At 40.9% G+C, this 16,345-nt stretch overlaps 1 protein-coding gene across 4 annotated transcripts in view; it reads left to right on the top strand.

The window, feature by feature from the left end:
• The window catches only part of fhod3b (formin homology 2 domain containing 3b), a 91,108-nt gene that overhangs the window by 6,419 nt on the left and 68,344 nt on the right, over positions 1 to 16,345 (top strand). For all 4 annotated transcript variants that reach the window (XM_040029557.1, XM_040029560.1, XM_040029559.1 and 1 more), the window contains exons 2-3: positions 578 to 684; positions 5,961 to 6,025. In XM_040029557.1, the coding sequence (XP_039885491.1) occupies positions 578 to 684; positions 5,961 to 6,025 (172 nt within the window). The remainder of the gene's footprint in view (positions 1 to 577; positions 685 to 5,960; positions 6,026 to 16,345) is intronic.

The raw sequence follows: 16,345 nt of genomic DNA, 5'->3' as shown, positions 1-16,345 counted from the left end.
GACAAGTGAACAGTCACTCTCATTCTTCATCTCTTTGACCACAGTCTGGTGATGACAACCATTCAAGACCAGACAAATCATACCTCCTCTGCAAAGTCATCATATGTGATGATAGTTTATCAGACAGGAGAGCAGCGAGATAAGAGGCAGCAGACTGCCAAGCTCGTTCAAATCTGCATGACTTCTCTGCAACCTTGCACAGTTTTTCATTGTAGAGCACTGACAGGAGCTGATAAAAGAGCCTTCTGTGGTTCACGGCGAACAGACATAGACCTGAAATATGCTACGCATGTGTCTGTGGAGCCATCGAAACAGCAAAGTTTTTAAAATATTTAAAGAAAGTTACTTGTCTAAAATTCTTACGAGTCATTTGTGTGTAGCTTTAAAGTTGTGTGCCTGCATGGGCGTGAAACACAAATAGTTATTCAAACCCCCTGGATGTCAGTGCCATTTGTTCAGCTGATGTGTGTCATTCAATTCAGAAGCTCCCAAAGCATCTTTCCACCGTCAAATGCTCATAAATATCTCTTAACACAGCATTTTGAATACATGCTGACTGTGCCTTTTTCCTGTCTAGCCCGATGACTGTGCCCTTCAGCTGTCCCATAATGGAAGCTACTTGGACCTGGAATCTACGCTGGCAGAACAGCGAGATGAACTGGAGGGATTTCAGGAGGATGGAGGGTAAGATAATAATCGCCGCCATTTCTGTCTCCACTCTCGGCGAATGTGCACAGCCGCCGAAATGAAGAACATTCTCTACACTGTGCTGAATTTAAAAAGCTGAAATAAAACTAGATTCTGGCGTTAAAAAACTTGGCCTTAATATTCCTTGCACTTCAAAAGGTGCTGCTCAGACTGATGCCAGAGCCACTCAGGCTGAAAACTAAAGTGGGACTGGCACGGTCTAGCAGGTGGATACAGTAATGTACGATGCTTGCCAGATTTTGATTGTCCAGGAATAGATTGTTCCTGTTGCTGTGGTCAAATAGCGGTGCAAATACTTTTTTTTTTCTTTTGGGGGGGGGACTGAGTGATTTTAAAGCTTTTGATTACAACAGTCTGACTTAAAAAAATCTTGACAGTCAGGCATATTTCAGTACAATGTGAGTATTTTTTACTGGAAGAGAGATTTGAAGCAAGACGAGGGAAAAGCTATAGTATTTAATCCTTGCCACTGGGAATGCATATTAATAAACATTTTTACTATATTCCTTTGCCTAATTTAATACTATTAAAGGGATTTGTCTAATGATACTTATTTGGATCTAGAATGAATGATCCCTTTTCCGAATGATCCTTTTTTGAACTGTGCCTTCCTCTATTAAAAGAACAGAGGAGAAGGTCTTTACCCCACCTGAGAGTCTCCTAGGAAAAAGAGACTCTGATTTTCCTCACATAGGTTTTGTGAGTCTCTCAAGGGTATTTTATCTGCATGCAGGTCACTAAAATGATCGTGTTTGTTGTATTTTTAAAAGACATTGCAGTAGTAGCAGTTGCGGGATTTTATAAAGTTGGTTCAGTGGTGATACTGGTGCCCTTTTTTTAGTAGACTGAAAAATCCTGGAATTTCCATCGAATTGATCTATTTGTGTCGAGTGGCACCAAGGTTGTAATCTTAACCACTTGTGTTCTAGTCATGTCTCATGAGTAATCACCCACATCTCTTTGTGACTTTACTTTGGTTCTCATTTAGAGCACTGGGGCAGCTACACAGTATACACCCTCCTAACACTCAGCTAACGATTTAGCCATATTGTTTCTGCGTAATGTGTAGGTAGATATTGCTTTGGCTTGACACAGCTCCTGGAGCTGGATGAAGAAAAAGTTCACAGTTGTGTTAGGTTAACTTCTGGTTCATACATTTTCCTTGGCCATTTACTTTATTGGCTCCATACATTTTTTCATGTACTGTGCAGTATGTTGATACATCCTTCATGTACTGCCCACTTTAGATGATCACAAACCAAAGGTTGGCATGAAAGTTCCTGGTCAGTTGGACCACAAACATGTATGGATTTATTTGTCTAACTTGAAATTCATAAGCTGCTCTCTGGCTTGGTGTTTCTGTTGGAAGTTGGGAGTGCTGGCCTTTCCCAGTTCCAGCTGAAATTGTTAGGAGCTTATTGGAGGCTATTAAGAGCTGTGAGGTTAAAGTGGTCCACTTCTTCTCTCGTCAAAGACTGAGCCTGCATGGGTCGGTGTTGTGCCAGCTGGCACGAGCTGGTATGGATGTGTGTCATTAAACCCACACAGCGTTGTCTGAGGAGGCTGGGGGGGGGGGGGGGTGAAGGTGGTTAGCCAATTATTTAGTAAAAATAGGGCAGTGCTGCTCATTGGCTTTTTACGGTGCTGATGGGCCCAGAATTACGCCCCCCACTGCTCAGTGTTCTTGATTTGATGATTATTGAGCCAATAAAAGGTCTGATGAGGGATTTCACCCTTACTTGTTCCATTTTGTTTTGTTTTCGCTCTCATTTTTACTGCGTATGATCTGTCAGCAGCAGTCATAACACCCAAGGATTTAACCTAAAGAAGAAAAAAAAAAAGCTGACTTGCCAGACAAAACCAACGGTTGTTTTTTACTTTCTGGGTTTTCCACGTTTATCTCAAAATAAACCTCCTGCAATAACTTCAGCTGACAAGCGAAAATGATGCTTTCATCATGCTTTCACTATTTTAGCTTTAAGCTAAGTCACCTACTACTAGAAAAGGGAGTAGTGCAATAGTTCTGAGCTCCCCTGATCATTGGCAATTGAATCCATCTGTAATTGATATTAATGACAGGTTACATTCCTGAGGCGCCTGTGTCATACCTAGTGTCTTTACAATCAGATTAAAGTATGATCCTCTGACAGAACGCTGCGAGAGCCAGGAGATATCCATGTCACGGGAGCTTAAGGGCCATAATCACTTCCACGCCACGTTATGTAGCTCAGCTATACAAGATTGTGACTCGTAAATCCCCTTGTCCCCTCTCTGATACCACCCCACTTCTGGTTACAAACTGACCATGTAGTTCAGACACGTGCACAGGCATATCTGCACAGTTCCTGGCAGAGTGTGTGTGTATTCTAGCTGTGATAGATTGACACACACGCTGTTTTTTTGGCACTCTAGTTGGAGGTGGAGTATGCGGGACGTGTTCTCGTAGGACCAGGATGGATAGAAAAGTTGTAGCAAATTTGTTTTTGATCTTTTAGGGGAAAAACAGTGTTGTGCGATAGTGTTGAGTTATGTGTCGAGCTTGACACATTGTAAGACATATTCCCTGGCTTGTCTTTATAGGATAACATGAAATGCTGTTATTGACTGGATAATGGATTCAGCATGTGGATTTTTTTTAGCATTTTCTTTCACCTTTTCGCATTTCACGCTGTAGTAGATGTAATTTCTGTTAGAAAGCCAGCAATTATATGCTGAAAATGCTCTTGCTGGTTTTATTGAGTGTTTCTGATGTGTTTGACAACTATTCAAAAGTCAGACATATTAAAAATCTATCCGTTCTTGCTCTGAAGGCCTCAGAAATTCAGCGTTTCTCATCACATCCTTTCATGTCTCCGAGGGCAGCTCTGCTTTCTTTATTTTCGCTTTTTTTCTGACCCACTTGGACATTGTTTCATAGATGCTCGAAGCACACAAGGTTTTCATTTGAAGAAGAAAAAGTTGACTTGAAAAGAACCAGAGTAATTGTCAGACTTAAAACTTTACCCCACCTGGCTTACTCGGGTACTGGAGGTCCCGCTACAGACGCAGTGATACGGGAGCCTTCTCGAACAGGGGTGTCCAAGAAGTGCTGAGTCAGTAGACCTCAGCGGGGCCTTCTTGTCTGGCATTAATTGGTCTTTGAGGGGAAGTACTGGCTTTACTGTATTCCAAGTATGTGTGTTCACTTTCTGTGGGTACACATTTTGTGATGTTTTATAAACAGGGCCAGTAATGCTCCCTTAGATAAAGCCAGAGAGCATTGAGCTGGCAGGCATCCACCGGTCCAGTTGCTGCTGCTCTGTGTGAGGATTAAGCCCGAGCTTTATGAGGTGCTGTACAATGGGGCAGTAAAGGGGCAATCAAGATGGGGAACGTAAGGTTTTATTTTTTTAATTTTTATTTATTTATTTTTTTTGTCGGGTACAGTTGTTAACTTTCTGCAGCTGCATTCCTGTTTGCTATGTTTGATAGAGAAATTGATGATGATGATGAGCATTTGGTTGGTGCCTTGAAATGCCCACTACTTTTTATAAATGTTCATACTAAATAACAATGTCCATATGTTTTCATTTAATCTATTATAAAGTGCTCTACTTTTGACCATTTGACTTGTGTAATGGTCAGGAAGTATGACATAAGTAGGAAGTAAGTGGTTTAGATTGCATTCGGTCCTTTCGTGATATTATAAAAAGTAGTAATTCAGTGATTCACCTATTTCAGAAGCTTCATGTATATTATGAATCAAGGTTAATTTGGCTCACAAGATTTTCATGGCTCACTATTATATACCAGCATGCCCCCAGTTTGTTATTTAGCTGACATTCTTTATAGTTCTCATTGTTTAAGAAGGTTTGGGCTCCATCTTTTATAGGCCTGCAGCACTGTCTGCAGGAGTGTTCAGTTTTCATGTTTAATTGGTGGTGGTGGGGGTCGGGGTCTGAAAACCTCACTTATATTCCATGCACGTTTGTTTAATTTGATAATGAGCACGTTGGCCTGTGTAGCCTCAGGTCTTGGTTAAGCACAGGGATACTGTTGCATCTAAGCGGAGAGAAAGCAGACATTCGTGACAAAATGGGTCTAGTTACCGATTTGCCTCAACAGCATCACAAGGGATAAAGTTCCTGTTTGCCGTCTCATCTCGCAGCGAAGGGCCCTGTTGACAGATGTTGCTCCTGTGTCGCCTCTGCCTGTTGCGGGATATTATATTTGATAAACAGTGAGGATAAGCAGACTTCCCCTGTCATGTCATGCGCTTGTGCGCGTATCAGCTCGGCCTCCCGCTGACTGGTTGGGGCAGGAAAAATGTCAGTGTGTCAGTCTGTCTGGGTCTGTTTGTATGTGGCGAAGCAGCAGTAGTTTTTCTCTTTCTGTCAGAGCCGCTCACGCCTGACGGTTTGAAAGTGACAGTCTGCTGCTGGCACTGCGCCGGTCAGAACAATCACACAAACTCTATGCAGCCAGCATATAAGCCCATTTGTCAGTGAGCCAAATTAGGAAGGGAGGGTAGGGGGGTGTTGCGCAACTCTACCTGCTGTGCTCTTGTCTACATTTGGCCTGCTAGGTTCGTTTGTGTGTTTCTTTAGGTAGTTGGGAGGTTAAAGGCCCAATGAAGGATCTAACCTCAAGCAAAACGGTGATCAACCAACCCACTTTATAATTGTTTTTATTTTTAAAATGAAAGTAATTAAAAACTGTTAAATGATTAGGTCTGGGAGTACCACACACCGAGTATGGGAGCAGCAAAGTATTGAGAGTTGAACTTTTACAAACTTCAGTGTCTGTTCACAGACACTAGAGAATTAACTTTTGAAGGATCTAAACTGCTCTCACATTCACTATCAGGGCTGAATAGCATTCAGGGGCATTGTTGTCTTCTTTGTTTTTGATTTTCATTCGCACATTGTGAGCTCTTGACAGGATGCTGACAGGGTCTTGGCATATCTCCATTAACGCAGGGGGTGGAGCTGACCTCAGAGTTGCTCCCATCCTTCATTTTCATTGATGAAGACCTTTTCCCTGATCTGCTTCCTGCTGTGTTCAAACTGCAAATGTTGCCTGAAACGGAACAGAATAACTTGTTGAAAAAGGCTCGAAGATCATTTTGCACCATTTAACAACAGCTTTTCAGCTCCATTATCCTGTCAACATGTGCACCTATGTCTGGCACGCACATGAAAATTGAAATGATCACAATGGTCCAATACCTTCTGACATGTTGCTTTATCTCCGTTTGTCTTTTTTCTTTGTAGACGAGGAAAGAAACACGGCATCATTCTTCGAACGCAGCTATCAGTCAGAGTTCACGCGTGCATCGGTGAGTAATAAAACTGTGCTCCAAACTCTGCATTTTTCACATTTCTCCCTATAATTTGTCTCTTTCTGACTACATCAGCTTTAATTAGCTCTGTCACCAGTTGATTATTTTATGTAGATGTTGTAAAAGTTGCACAGCAGCACTTGTGGAAAAAAGCCAAGTGACAGCAGCGTCTCAGCAACACTGCGAACACCGAGCACTGGCACGGAGCAAAACCTGAAAACATTTTATGTTTTCGGACTTACTGGGTTCTGTCACTTTGTTTAATTGGGCCTCCTGGTATCTTTGAGTAATGTGAGGGAACCAGCATAGAGCTGAGTGAAAACATATGCAAACATGCATGCACATGGCATGTGTGCCGACCCATACGCTCACACACAAAAAGCCTTTTGATTAAACTGAGGATGGCTAATCTTTTACTAACTGCATTGTACTCTCTGATTTAGATTTAGCTACTTTATTTTTCCACATCTTTATGGAAAGATTAAACCAACAAGGTTTTATCTGTTTTGTTACCTTTTTTAATATTTTTAATACAATAAATTACTCCACATGCTTTTAAGAAGTCATTTTCCAGTAGAGCATTGAGGCTGTCGGTAGTGTCATTCGGAGGAACACATGCCTCCTCTGCAGGCATCAAGTGCAAAAATAACCCAAGGTCTGCAAAGGCTATTAGGCTGTAAATTGTCAGATTTTATATTTGGCTGCTTGCAGTACAAGTGAACCAAAAACACAGACATTTTTCATTTGAATGAGGTCACTATGATGAGAGAACTATCTGAGGGTCCTTCTTGGTTGTTTATTGTACCTGCTGATGATAATGGAAAGGTTGGGGAAAATTGCTGTGCCGTGGCAGCTCGTTCAGGGACTGATGAGACAATGGAGAAACACAGCTTTTCCTCCAACCTGATTAACTCAAGTTTGCGCATGTTGATTGCAAAAAAAGGATTTCTCTTTCATGTGTTTTACACTGTAATTATGTAATTGATACAGTAGAGCTATCATATGTTATGCATTGTTAAATTCTTGTTGTTAACGATATTGATTTAATAACAGTGGATAACCAAAAGTCATTTCTAATCAGTGCTTGATGTAACATGTCACACGTTTAACGTGGCTGTACTTGTGAATATTTGGCTGAACACAACTCACAACTGAACTGGCTTTCTTCTCTCCTCCTGCTGGTGCTTGGCTTAGCTTAGTGGAGCCTGGGGAGTGACCGACAGACTTGCTGCTCTTCTCTAAGTGGATGATGACCCTCTTTCTCTCTAAGTTGACAGCCACCTGTTGCCCCTCTCCAGTCTCCCTCGGTGAATGCCTGGGTGGTTAGCTGATTTATTTCCTCAAGCTGAGGTGGTCACTGTTACTGTAAATTGTCCAGACATTTGAGCCTAATTTTATCTGACTAGTGAGCTTACCTCGTAGCCCCATGAGTACAGAATTACTGGGTGATTTTCTTGTTATGTGTAGTACATAATTCATTAGTTTCCCAAGCACAAATGGCGTGCTATACTTCAGGCTTTGCCCTTGCTCTGTATTAACGGATGGAGTATTTCTCTAAAACGCCTATAAATTTCAGTGACTTTGTTCTTTAGCTGGCCACATTCTTTTGTCTGCATATAATCAATAATCACGTGCAATAAAATAAAAAGAAAGCTGCACTCTGTTGTAATAAAATATGTTTGTACAAGAGCCAGTAATAGATGTACGGAGGCATTAAAGTAGCTTTAACACTAAGATTGTCTAAAGCTCTGGATTTTCTTTTTCTTTTTTGCACACTTAAGCACACTTAAGATTGTGTGCTAGAATAGTACACCCACGTCGTTAAGATATTCTGTTTATCCTAGAGGCCGCCTTCATGAACATGAGTGATGAGTTGGTTACAGCGGTGTGTATTCTAATCGGTATCATTTAGCACTATTTTGTGGAAAACACGTTGCGTGTATTTCAAGTTTGAATTAAGCCGTACATTGCCTTGTTTATGTTATCTGGGTTTTTTGGCTTTCTCCAAATGTACTCATCACAGGGGCAGCTTTCTATTTGTCTGTCTGTGTGTATGTGTCATGAACCACAGCGAGACCTAATCCGGGCTTCCTTAATCATAGTCATTAGCACTCACATGCATATGTCAAGACAGAAATCTGTGCAACAGAGGGGAGGAAGGAAATGCTTCACCCAAGGAGTTAATGGTTTATTAAACTGCTTTTTACTAATCCGCTGCTGTTGTAATCACAAAGTGAGATCATCTGGTTTCTTTGTGTGCTAAAAGTACCTACCTGGCACTAAACTATATTTTAGCTAAGCGTATTTTCATTATCCTGAGCTGTTTTATAATCGCTAACATTTACGATAAATGAAGCCTAAATGACTTGTGTTCACTTTTATGGTGTTCAGGTGACTGTTTGACTAGATTGGCTTGTTAGTATGAGCCTTCCTGGAGCTTAGAGGCCATAAACAGTGCTCGGCAATGATGAATGTAATGAATAACAGTGGAATGGATATCTCACTATAAAAGATCCAGAGCACTATGTGGAGGCAATCTGAAGCTGTTTAGGTATTTGTATTTATGTCATAAGGTTTCATTTGATTCATTTTTTTGTCTTTGGATAACCTGTAGAAGTTATAGTTTGAGCTTTGTTTGCATTTTGTAGGACCAGCATAGCAGCTCGGGATTTAGACAATAACCTCAGCTTGTCCCTCTCAATGCGTTAACGTCGGGCCCAGCCTGTTTAGATCTTTAGGCTGTTATTGTTGTTGGTGAACTAGATGTGGTATTGAGGGCCTGATTAAAGCAATCTCATGATTATTTTCCTGTTGTCTGCCAGTCCTCTTTTTAAGTGCAGTTTTGTTTCTGAAGCTGCGGGAGTTGCTGTGTTGTCATGGCATGAAGAGGCTGAAGACAGACAGATGTATTAGTGTGAGCCGCAGAATGTTTTAATAGGGATACCAAGTTAAGAATTAACAAATGTCACATGTGCTTTGTAATCATTAGCAGTTCTCACAAAGTAAAAATTCCAAAATAGCTTTCTGTGGAATCATATGTGGATATAGACTCAGTGGGCTGCGTTGGGCCCGCTTTTGCCTTCGAAGTTACCTTAATTCTTCTTTACTGATTCAACAAGAGGCTGAAAACATTTCTCAGAGAGAGATTTGTCTATCTTATTGTTATGATGGCATCACACACACAGTTGCTGCAAATTTGTCGATTGCAAAACCATGACGTGGATTGAAGTGAAAACTGGGAACTGTGGAGGTCATTTGTTCGAAGCAGCCATCAGAAGATGGGCACACTGTAGTCATAAAAGTATAACCGTGGTTTGCAATGATACTCGGGTAGACTGTGTGGTTTAATAATGCAAAATGTGTTCCAAGAAAATATCCCAAATGCCATTACACCACAACACCAACCTGAAACATTGATGGAAGCCAGGCTTAATCCCTGTTTTCATGCTCACACCAAGCTCTGATCGCACCATCTGAATGTTACAGCAGAAGCTGATTTCTGTCTGGATCTGCTTCAAGGTTCAATGTCTCGTGCGCGGTTACAATGAGTTGTTAATTGACTTACTCTCTCCTTCCTATCAGCTATCAAAGTAGTCTAGGCCAGCGGTCCCCAACCCCCGGGCCACGGACCGAGTCATTTGGTACCGGGCTGTGAGAGTTGAGACTCGGGTGTGAAATGTATGCTTTTCAGGGTTTATATCGGTTTTTAGCGTTATTTTGTTATCGTTTTTATCGTTAACTCGGTTTTCCTGGGTCTTTTCACGTGTGTTATGAATAAATCTTCTTTTTTTCGATACTGGTACTAGTTTTATTTTGTTGTATTTATCCGCGACACCTTAAAGGCCGGTCCGTGAAAATATTGTTGGGCACAAATCGATCCGTGGCGCAAAAAAGGTTGGTGACCGCTGGTCTAGGCCATTCCCCTCTAACTTCAGGGTAGCAACAAGGCATTTTCAAATGCCTTTTTGTTTTTCCATTTTCTCTTTTTAAACCATTCTCTATAAATCCTAGAGATTGTTATGTGGAAAATCCCAGTAGATCAGCAGTTTCTGAAATACTCATATCAACCCCTTTGGCATCAACAACCATCCCATCTTCAAAGTCTCTCAGATCACCTTTTTTCCCCATTCTGATACTGTGTTTAATCGTCAGCAGGTCAACTTTACGATGCCTACATCTATTGAAATACTAGAATGTGATTGGCTAATACTTGTTTTACTGAGGAGTTGAAGAGGTGTACCTAACAAACTGTCAGGTAAGTGTATATGATCAGAGCTTGCTCCTCTGCCAAATCGTGTGATTTATGCAAAGCTAAATATCTGATGTGGTAAATCTGTCAGCTGCAGTCTGCAAATTATGTTGTCACTGTAATACCCATAGAGAGCCATCACAAGTTAGGGTACTGCAAAGCTTTTTCTTTCTTATTAGCAAATGCCTTCTATTGTCAGAGGTAGAAATCATACATTTCAAAGCTCAAGTTTGTTGATATTTCCCTTTGAGAGCAGGTTCATCTGTCAACACACTGATCCCAGCTGAAGAGTGGCAGCTGTAATCAGAGGCGACACATTCTCGCTGGATTATCTGCCTTGTCTTTTACAACCTCTTATAATCTGGGCTCAGGGCATGAATCATTGTGACCGCTCATTGTTGACTTGTGTTTTCTCTTAAAGCTATAATTTTGTCAAATTGGTAGTTTTGATCTTCAGATTCACAACTGAAAACTCTGTGGTCGTTAAAGTGGAAGACTATGAGCTGTAAATTTTCTTCAATTATCCCTCTGCACACCATGCTGGAAGATTAGTTCCTGGCAACTAACAGTGCACATTAAGAGCTTGGGCTCTTTACATGTTTGTTTGTCTAATTAATCTATTATTGTGTGTGTGAATGGGTGATGTCAGCACAATAGCTTAAAATGATAAGATCACCTGTGGGTTTTCGTGTTGCTCCCAGCCACAGTGTCTGTTTTTTCCAGACACCCTGCCAGATATGTACTTAGCGATCTGCACTTTTTGTCCACACACATAAAAGTAACTCCAGTAGTTAACTTGGTTATTAAAAACTTAGGATCTGCATGAAGTTTTTGCTACAATTTTGTAAGGAAACAAGGGATTTATTTTCCAAGTTAAAAATGTTTATTTGAATTTCCTATTTGATTGTTATCACCATTTTAATCCTTCATCTCTGTCACGATGCATATTTAGATGGCTGTATGTACATAGAGAGAATCCCCAGGGTTGGAGTCACCACACTTTGGAGTCAAATCAAAGCAATAAAATCCAATAACAAGCCACATTTGAGGCAGGGGAGTGCCAGGCAAGAGGAGAATAATTAAAAACATGCATATCACATGGCACGTGGGAGACGTAAGATGATCAAATGGCCTGGACTGCCATCGCTTTCACTGGCCTCAAAGAGACTCCAAAATGGGATCATGGTCTCAGAGTCTCCCCAGGAGGCCAACCTAAACAACGCTGTGCCAAAGAAGAGAAATCTGAGGCAGCAAACAAGAAAAGTGAGGGGAATGGGTCTTGCTGTTCAAATCATAGCTGATAGTAACACGAGATCACTGGAAGGCTCATCTCACACTTTGACTCATTCTGCTTTTTTAAATGTTCTTTCTGTTTGGCCGTGAGCCCAACAGCCACATGCAGTGAGATAACAACATGGCTTAGGTTAACGTGGCGTTTACGTGCAACAGTGCAGCTCAGTGTTTCCATTCATTTTGCGTTACGTCCCTCTGTCGTCGCCCCTAAAATACAAAAATGTTCCATATATATAAAAACATATTTAACGGGATTAGAGTTAATTGCTCTGCTGTAGATTTGCTTCACATATTGCACAAATAGACTACTACATCAATTCACATAAGCGCCCTCATCTGTTCGCATTCACTCTCACACACACTCATCCAAAGGTATGCACATATTAAGAAACCATCTGTTTCCAGTTGTAAGGCCCCTCAGCGCTGCTCCTCACCCATCCAGAAAAGAAGCTCGCTGTCTACATTTTCATCCACGAGCGGAGTGTGTTTTTTTTCTTGCTGTGTTTACAGGACTGCCAGAGAAGGCTGAGTGTGCAGCCTGACCAGGGGACTAAACATTGTCCCTGTGGATAAGAAGGGATGTTTCAGTGCTGTAAATTCTCTGTTTTACTCTTCCCCCTTCACTTCTGACAGCTGCCCAGACTTTTGTAGCAAAATCAGATGACTGATAGGTGAAACTTTCGCAGGTTATAAGAGAATATAGTTTTTCCAAGATGCACATTATGGCGTGTATGTTGGAGAGCTAAGAGTGGATGCCAGACCACCACTGCTGTGAGACTGTTGAAGTGGACAGGTGTATAACCTTGGTAACCACAGTTTTTTAAACAGCTGAAGCTGGTGGGAGGAGTCTTTTTTTGTTGTTGTTTTTGTGCATAAACCCTGCATTTAATCGCTGTATGCGCAGAAATGTTTATTGATGTCTTTGCAGGAATCTATGGTGGGTTTAGAGTTGAGATTTTAGGTGTCTTTACTCTCCATCTGTCCTCCTTGGATGGAGGACAAAGAAGAGCTGAGTGAAATGTTGCATTCTGTTGGTTGCTATGTTTCTTAACTATTTGTTTGGCGTCAGATTTCTGTCATAAGTCACAATCGCCATGAATCTCAGTACCCACAGAGGTGTTTTTTCTAAAAATCTGGAGATAACATAACCAGCCTAATGGGACAGTAATTGAAAGAATTCTTCAGTATCACATTAATTTGGTGAAGGTCATCAGTACTTACTACTCCTGTAGAGCAAACATTGATTTCTAATAGTTGGGGAAGGGGGAACTTCACTTTGTAAAACAGTGTATAAAGAAGTGTAATCTAAGGTTTATGTTGTTTTCATGGTGTCACTAAATACCCATTCGCAAGAAGGGTAGTTACTCCCTTGATGTAGATTCAAGAGAGATCTACATCAAGCGCAGTGTTAGCTGAAAGAGTGTCCGTATCCTAGGCAGAAACCTGAAACGCCTGATAGCTGCTCACTTCTACATGTGCAGGTGCTGAAACTGTGCAAGTAATACTGAAGTAATATTGAACATCTGGGTGTTTAAAATGATCCGAGTTTGTTTTATCAGGCCGCTTTCGACAGAAATCTGATGCCTTAGATTCATTGTGGAATTCCGGTCGTTGTTTCCTTGATTATTTGGAATGACTGCTTGTTCTTTAAAAGGAGTTAGAAAAGCTAATTATTGAAAAATGTCCATAACAACTTTATGAAGGTTCTTCAGTTAATGTTTTTTTTCCCCCAACAGAAATGGAAATGATAAATTAAAGAAAGAACAGCAGTTACAGTTGTCCTTTTTAGCATCTAGGCAGCGCATCGCTCATCCCAGAACTGACTTAAACTGTTAAGTGACAATTACAAAAAGTTCAAGTATTTTTGTCTCTTAGGTTAAACTCGTTTGTTTTAAGATGACAGGTGCAGATTTTAATCTGCTACTGATTTTTTTTATTTGCTTTATGGGTTTGATATTCTAAATATGCCCCCATACACTGAACCGATGCATGCATCCTTGTATTTTATACCTCTGAACTTCCAGGTTGTCCTTAATTTATCATCTTTGTCATATTTGAGATCTGAGTTTGGGGTTATGGTCATACTGTATCGGCAAGGAGAATCTGAGTGCCAGTCTTGACTAGAAAGAAAGAAAAAAGAAAAAAAAAGACCTGACCTTTAACTCAGTACCCCACTGGCCTTCAGCCAAATCCTAGTGGGCCATGCAATTCATCACACATCCTCCTTCACATGTCACGCTGGCTCCTTTTGTTTCCCTCAGCTTTGATGTCCGCTTCTTTGTAAGGAAATGTCTCTTTCTCTCTGCATCCATCAAGAGAATATGAGGAATGCTTAAGAGCCTGTTTGTCGTTACAGTAACTGTCACTCATTCAGTGTTGTTATTTCTTCTCTCACCTTGGATCAAGTACTGTTGCCACAGCTGGCTGGCTCTGAATTAGTTTACCATTGCTGTTTTGCTTTGAAGGGGGAATTATTGGGTTTTCTAACATCCATGTGCTGAGATTGATTCGGTCTTAAGGCTGACATCAGCTGGAAAAATAAAGATTTATACGACCTCTTTAGGACTAAGCAGGAAGGGATGTGACTGTGATCTTTTCGCCACTCACGAAACTGGTGGAGATTTGTTCTCCTGTTGTGGAGAAGTGCTGGACTGTCACCTAATCTGAATCCTTCCCACTTCAAATCTTTGCCATTGTATAGGGCTACTTTGTTCTGTGGGAAAGTTGTAGATTCTTCCAGCTAATTCTGCCTTTGCATCTCTCTGACACATTTTGTATGAATTTGTAGCCAGAGAAAACTTTGTGGATTATCAGGTAAACAATAGCTATTTGATTTCTTAGTGTAAAACAGATTAGGAATGTCATTTTTTTTTTTTTTTATCTCTGCAGGACTCTTAACTGTTATCTAGCTCTGGAACACCTGTAGCCTCCACCTTGTGCTGTGGTAACTGGCTGCTTTCCAAAAGAAACTCCAGGAATATTCACCGCAAGTTATTTGGCAAAGGCACAAAGTATGCTGCGTTTCGCGGTGATGTGTTAATGATTTGAAAGCTATCCGCTTATGTTCGTGTTCTCCAAAGTATCGACCTCCACCCAGAGTGCAGGCATGATACGCAGCTGTGGAATTATTGTGGATATTGCAGACCATATATCGATCCAATATTAACTGTGCCTTCACAGCTAATAACGGGTATCTGTTTCTCTTTATCATCTTCAAACACGTCCAAGGCCGAGCAGCAAGTGCAGTCGTTATTTTTAGAGCTGATGTAAGCTCAATCGCAGCCCATAACTGGGATAAGGAATATTTGTGTTGTAGAATCTTTAATGAAACATAACATCTATATTTTCTGCTCACGTTAGTTTGAACAAAGCAGTGGGGGTGGCACTCAAGAGTTTTGTAAAATGTAAAAAAATAAATGGGAGCTTCAGCCTTTTCAACAATGTGTGAACAAATACATATAACGGGTATTACGGTTATCTAAGGAATGACAGTGGAGGACATTGTCGGTAATGTAGCAACTGTGTAATGTTTGCATCAATCACTGAAGCAACCACAGTGTTCTTACTTGGCTTTTGTTTAAGGCTACATCTGAAGCAGAAAACTGTCCACTGGAGACCCCAGTTAGAAAAAAAAAAAAAAAGAGCTCAAGCATCAGGGAGAATCTCCTCTTGCAGCCCACCCATGGCTCTTAAGGGGAACACTCAGAGTGGCCTCAGCAAGAGAAGACTGGACAACCTTTGTTGCATTCTTCAGAGCAGAAGAAAAGAACCATAGATAGAGAAGCGAGAGAAAGGCCCCAATGTCTTGTGTGAATTTGAGCCAAAAGCCTACTTAGGCGGTTCAGGCATGTTCAGGATGGTTCCATCTGAACTGCAGGTTACAAGAGAGGTCGACACTAAAATGCACGCTGCGTTCACTGGTCAGCGACAGGTATATAAAAATCCCTTTATCGTGAGGAAGCATGGTGGAGCTGAGGTAATTTGGAAGCGGATAGTGTTCTTAAATTTAACAATACATTTTTGTGTGAAAAAATAATAATAATAATTACACTTAAACAAACAACTTACCCAATCTTCCTCTGCGGTGAGAGCAAAAGAAACATTGTCTGCTTTTGCTTAGACTGCGTCGTAAAGAGGAGTGAAAATCTCAATTGGTGTAACCCATAAGTAATGTTTCCTGATGCTGTGAGGAAAGCGAGCCATGTTTACATCATTGCTGTGGTTAAAGCTGTGTAAAGTTGAGGCTCATCTTTCAGTGAGCATGTCAGACATTGTTCTGATCCATTTAGATCTACTCATGTGTTGTATGGTGGTTTTGTCAGTGGTCACTTAAGGATCATTGAGCGCACAAAGCACTTAAATATTTTGCATAGACTTCTTGTTTATAAGATAAAAGCCTGAATGTAAGCCTTTAATCTCTGTGTTTGGGAATATGAAAAATGTTTGAATCTCTCCCAGTGTCTGGACCTCAGAATTGAATGACATCAGTGGCAGCTCTCTCTGTCTGTTCTCTACTATTATGAATGCCTTTTGTATTAGCAAGGTTCAACACAAAAGCTAAATGAAGCCGTGTAGGGTTTCACTCTGAATTTTCTCTTCCGAGACACACGCAAACACAGAGGGTGGACACATTGTGCTAACATCTGTTTGTTAAATAAAAATCGATTGCATTATCATGATTCGCATGCACCAGTTAAACACCATCACCAACTATAATCTCAATCAGCAGTTTTCTGATGCACGGTCATCTACTTGTATGAAAACATGCAGAGCAA

The sequence above is a fragment of the Simochromis diagramma genome, unplaced genomic scaffold (assembly GCF_900408965.1).
Source record: "Simochromis diagramma unplaced genomic scaffold, fSimDia1.1 OVJJ01000361.1, whole genome shotgun sequence".
Classification (NCBI taxonomy): domain Eukaryota; kingdom Metazoa; phylum Chordata; class Actinopteri; order Cichliformes; family Cichlidae; genus Simochromis; species Simochromis diagramma.
This window is presented reverse-complemented; position numbering and strand designations above follow the sequence as displayed.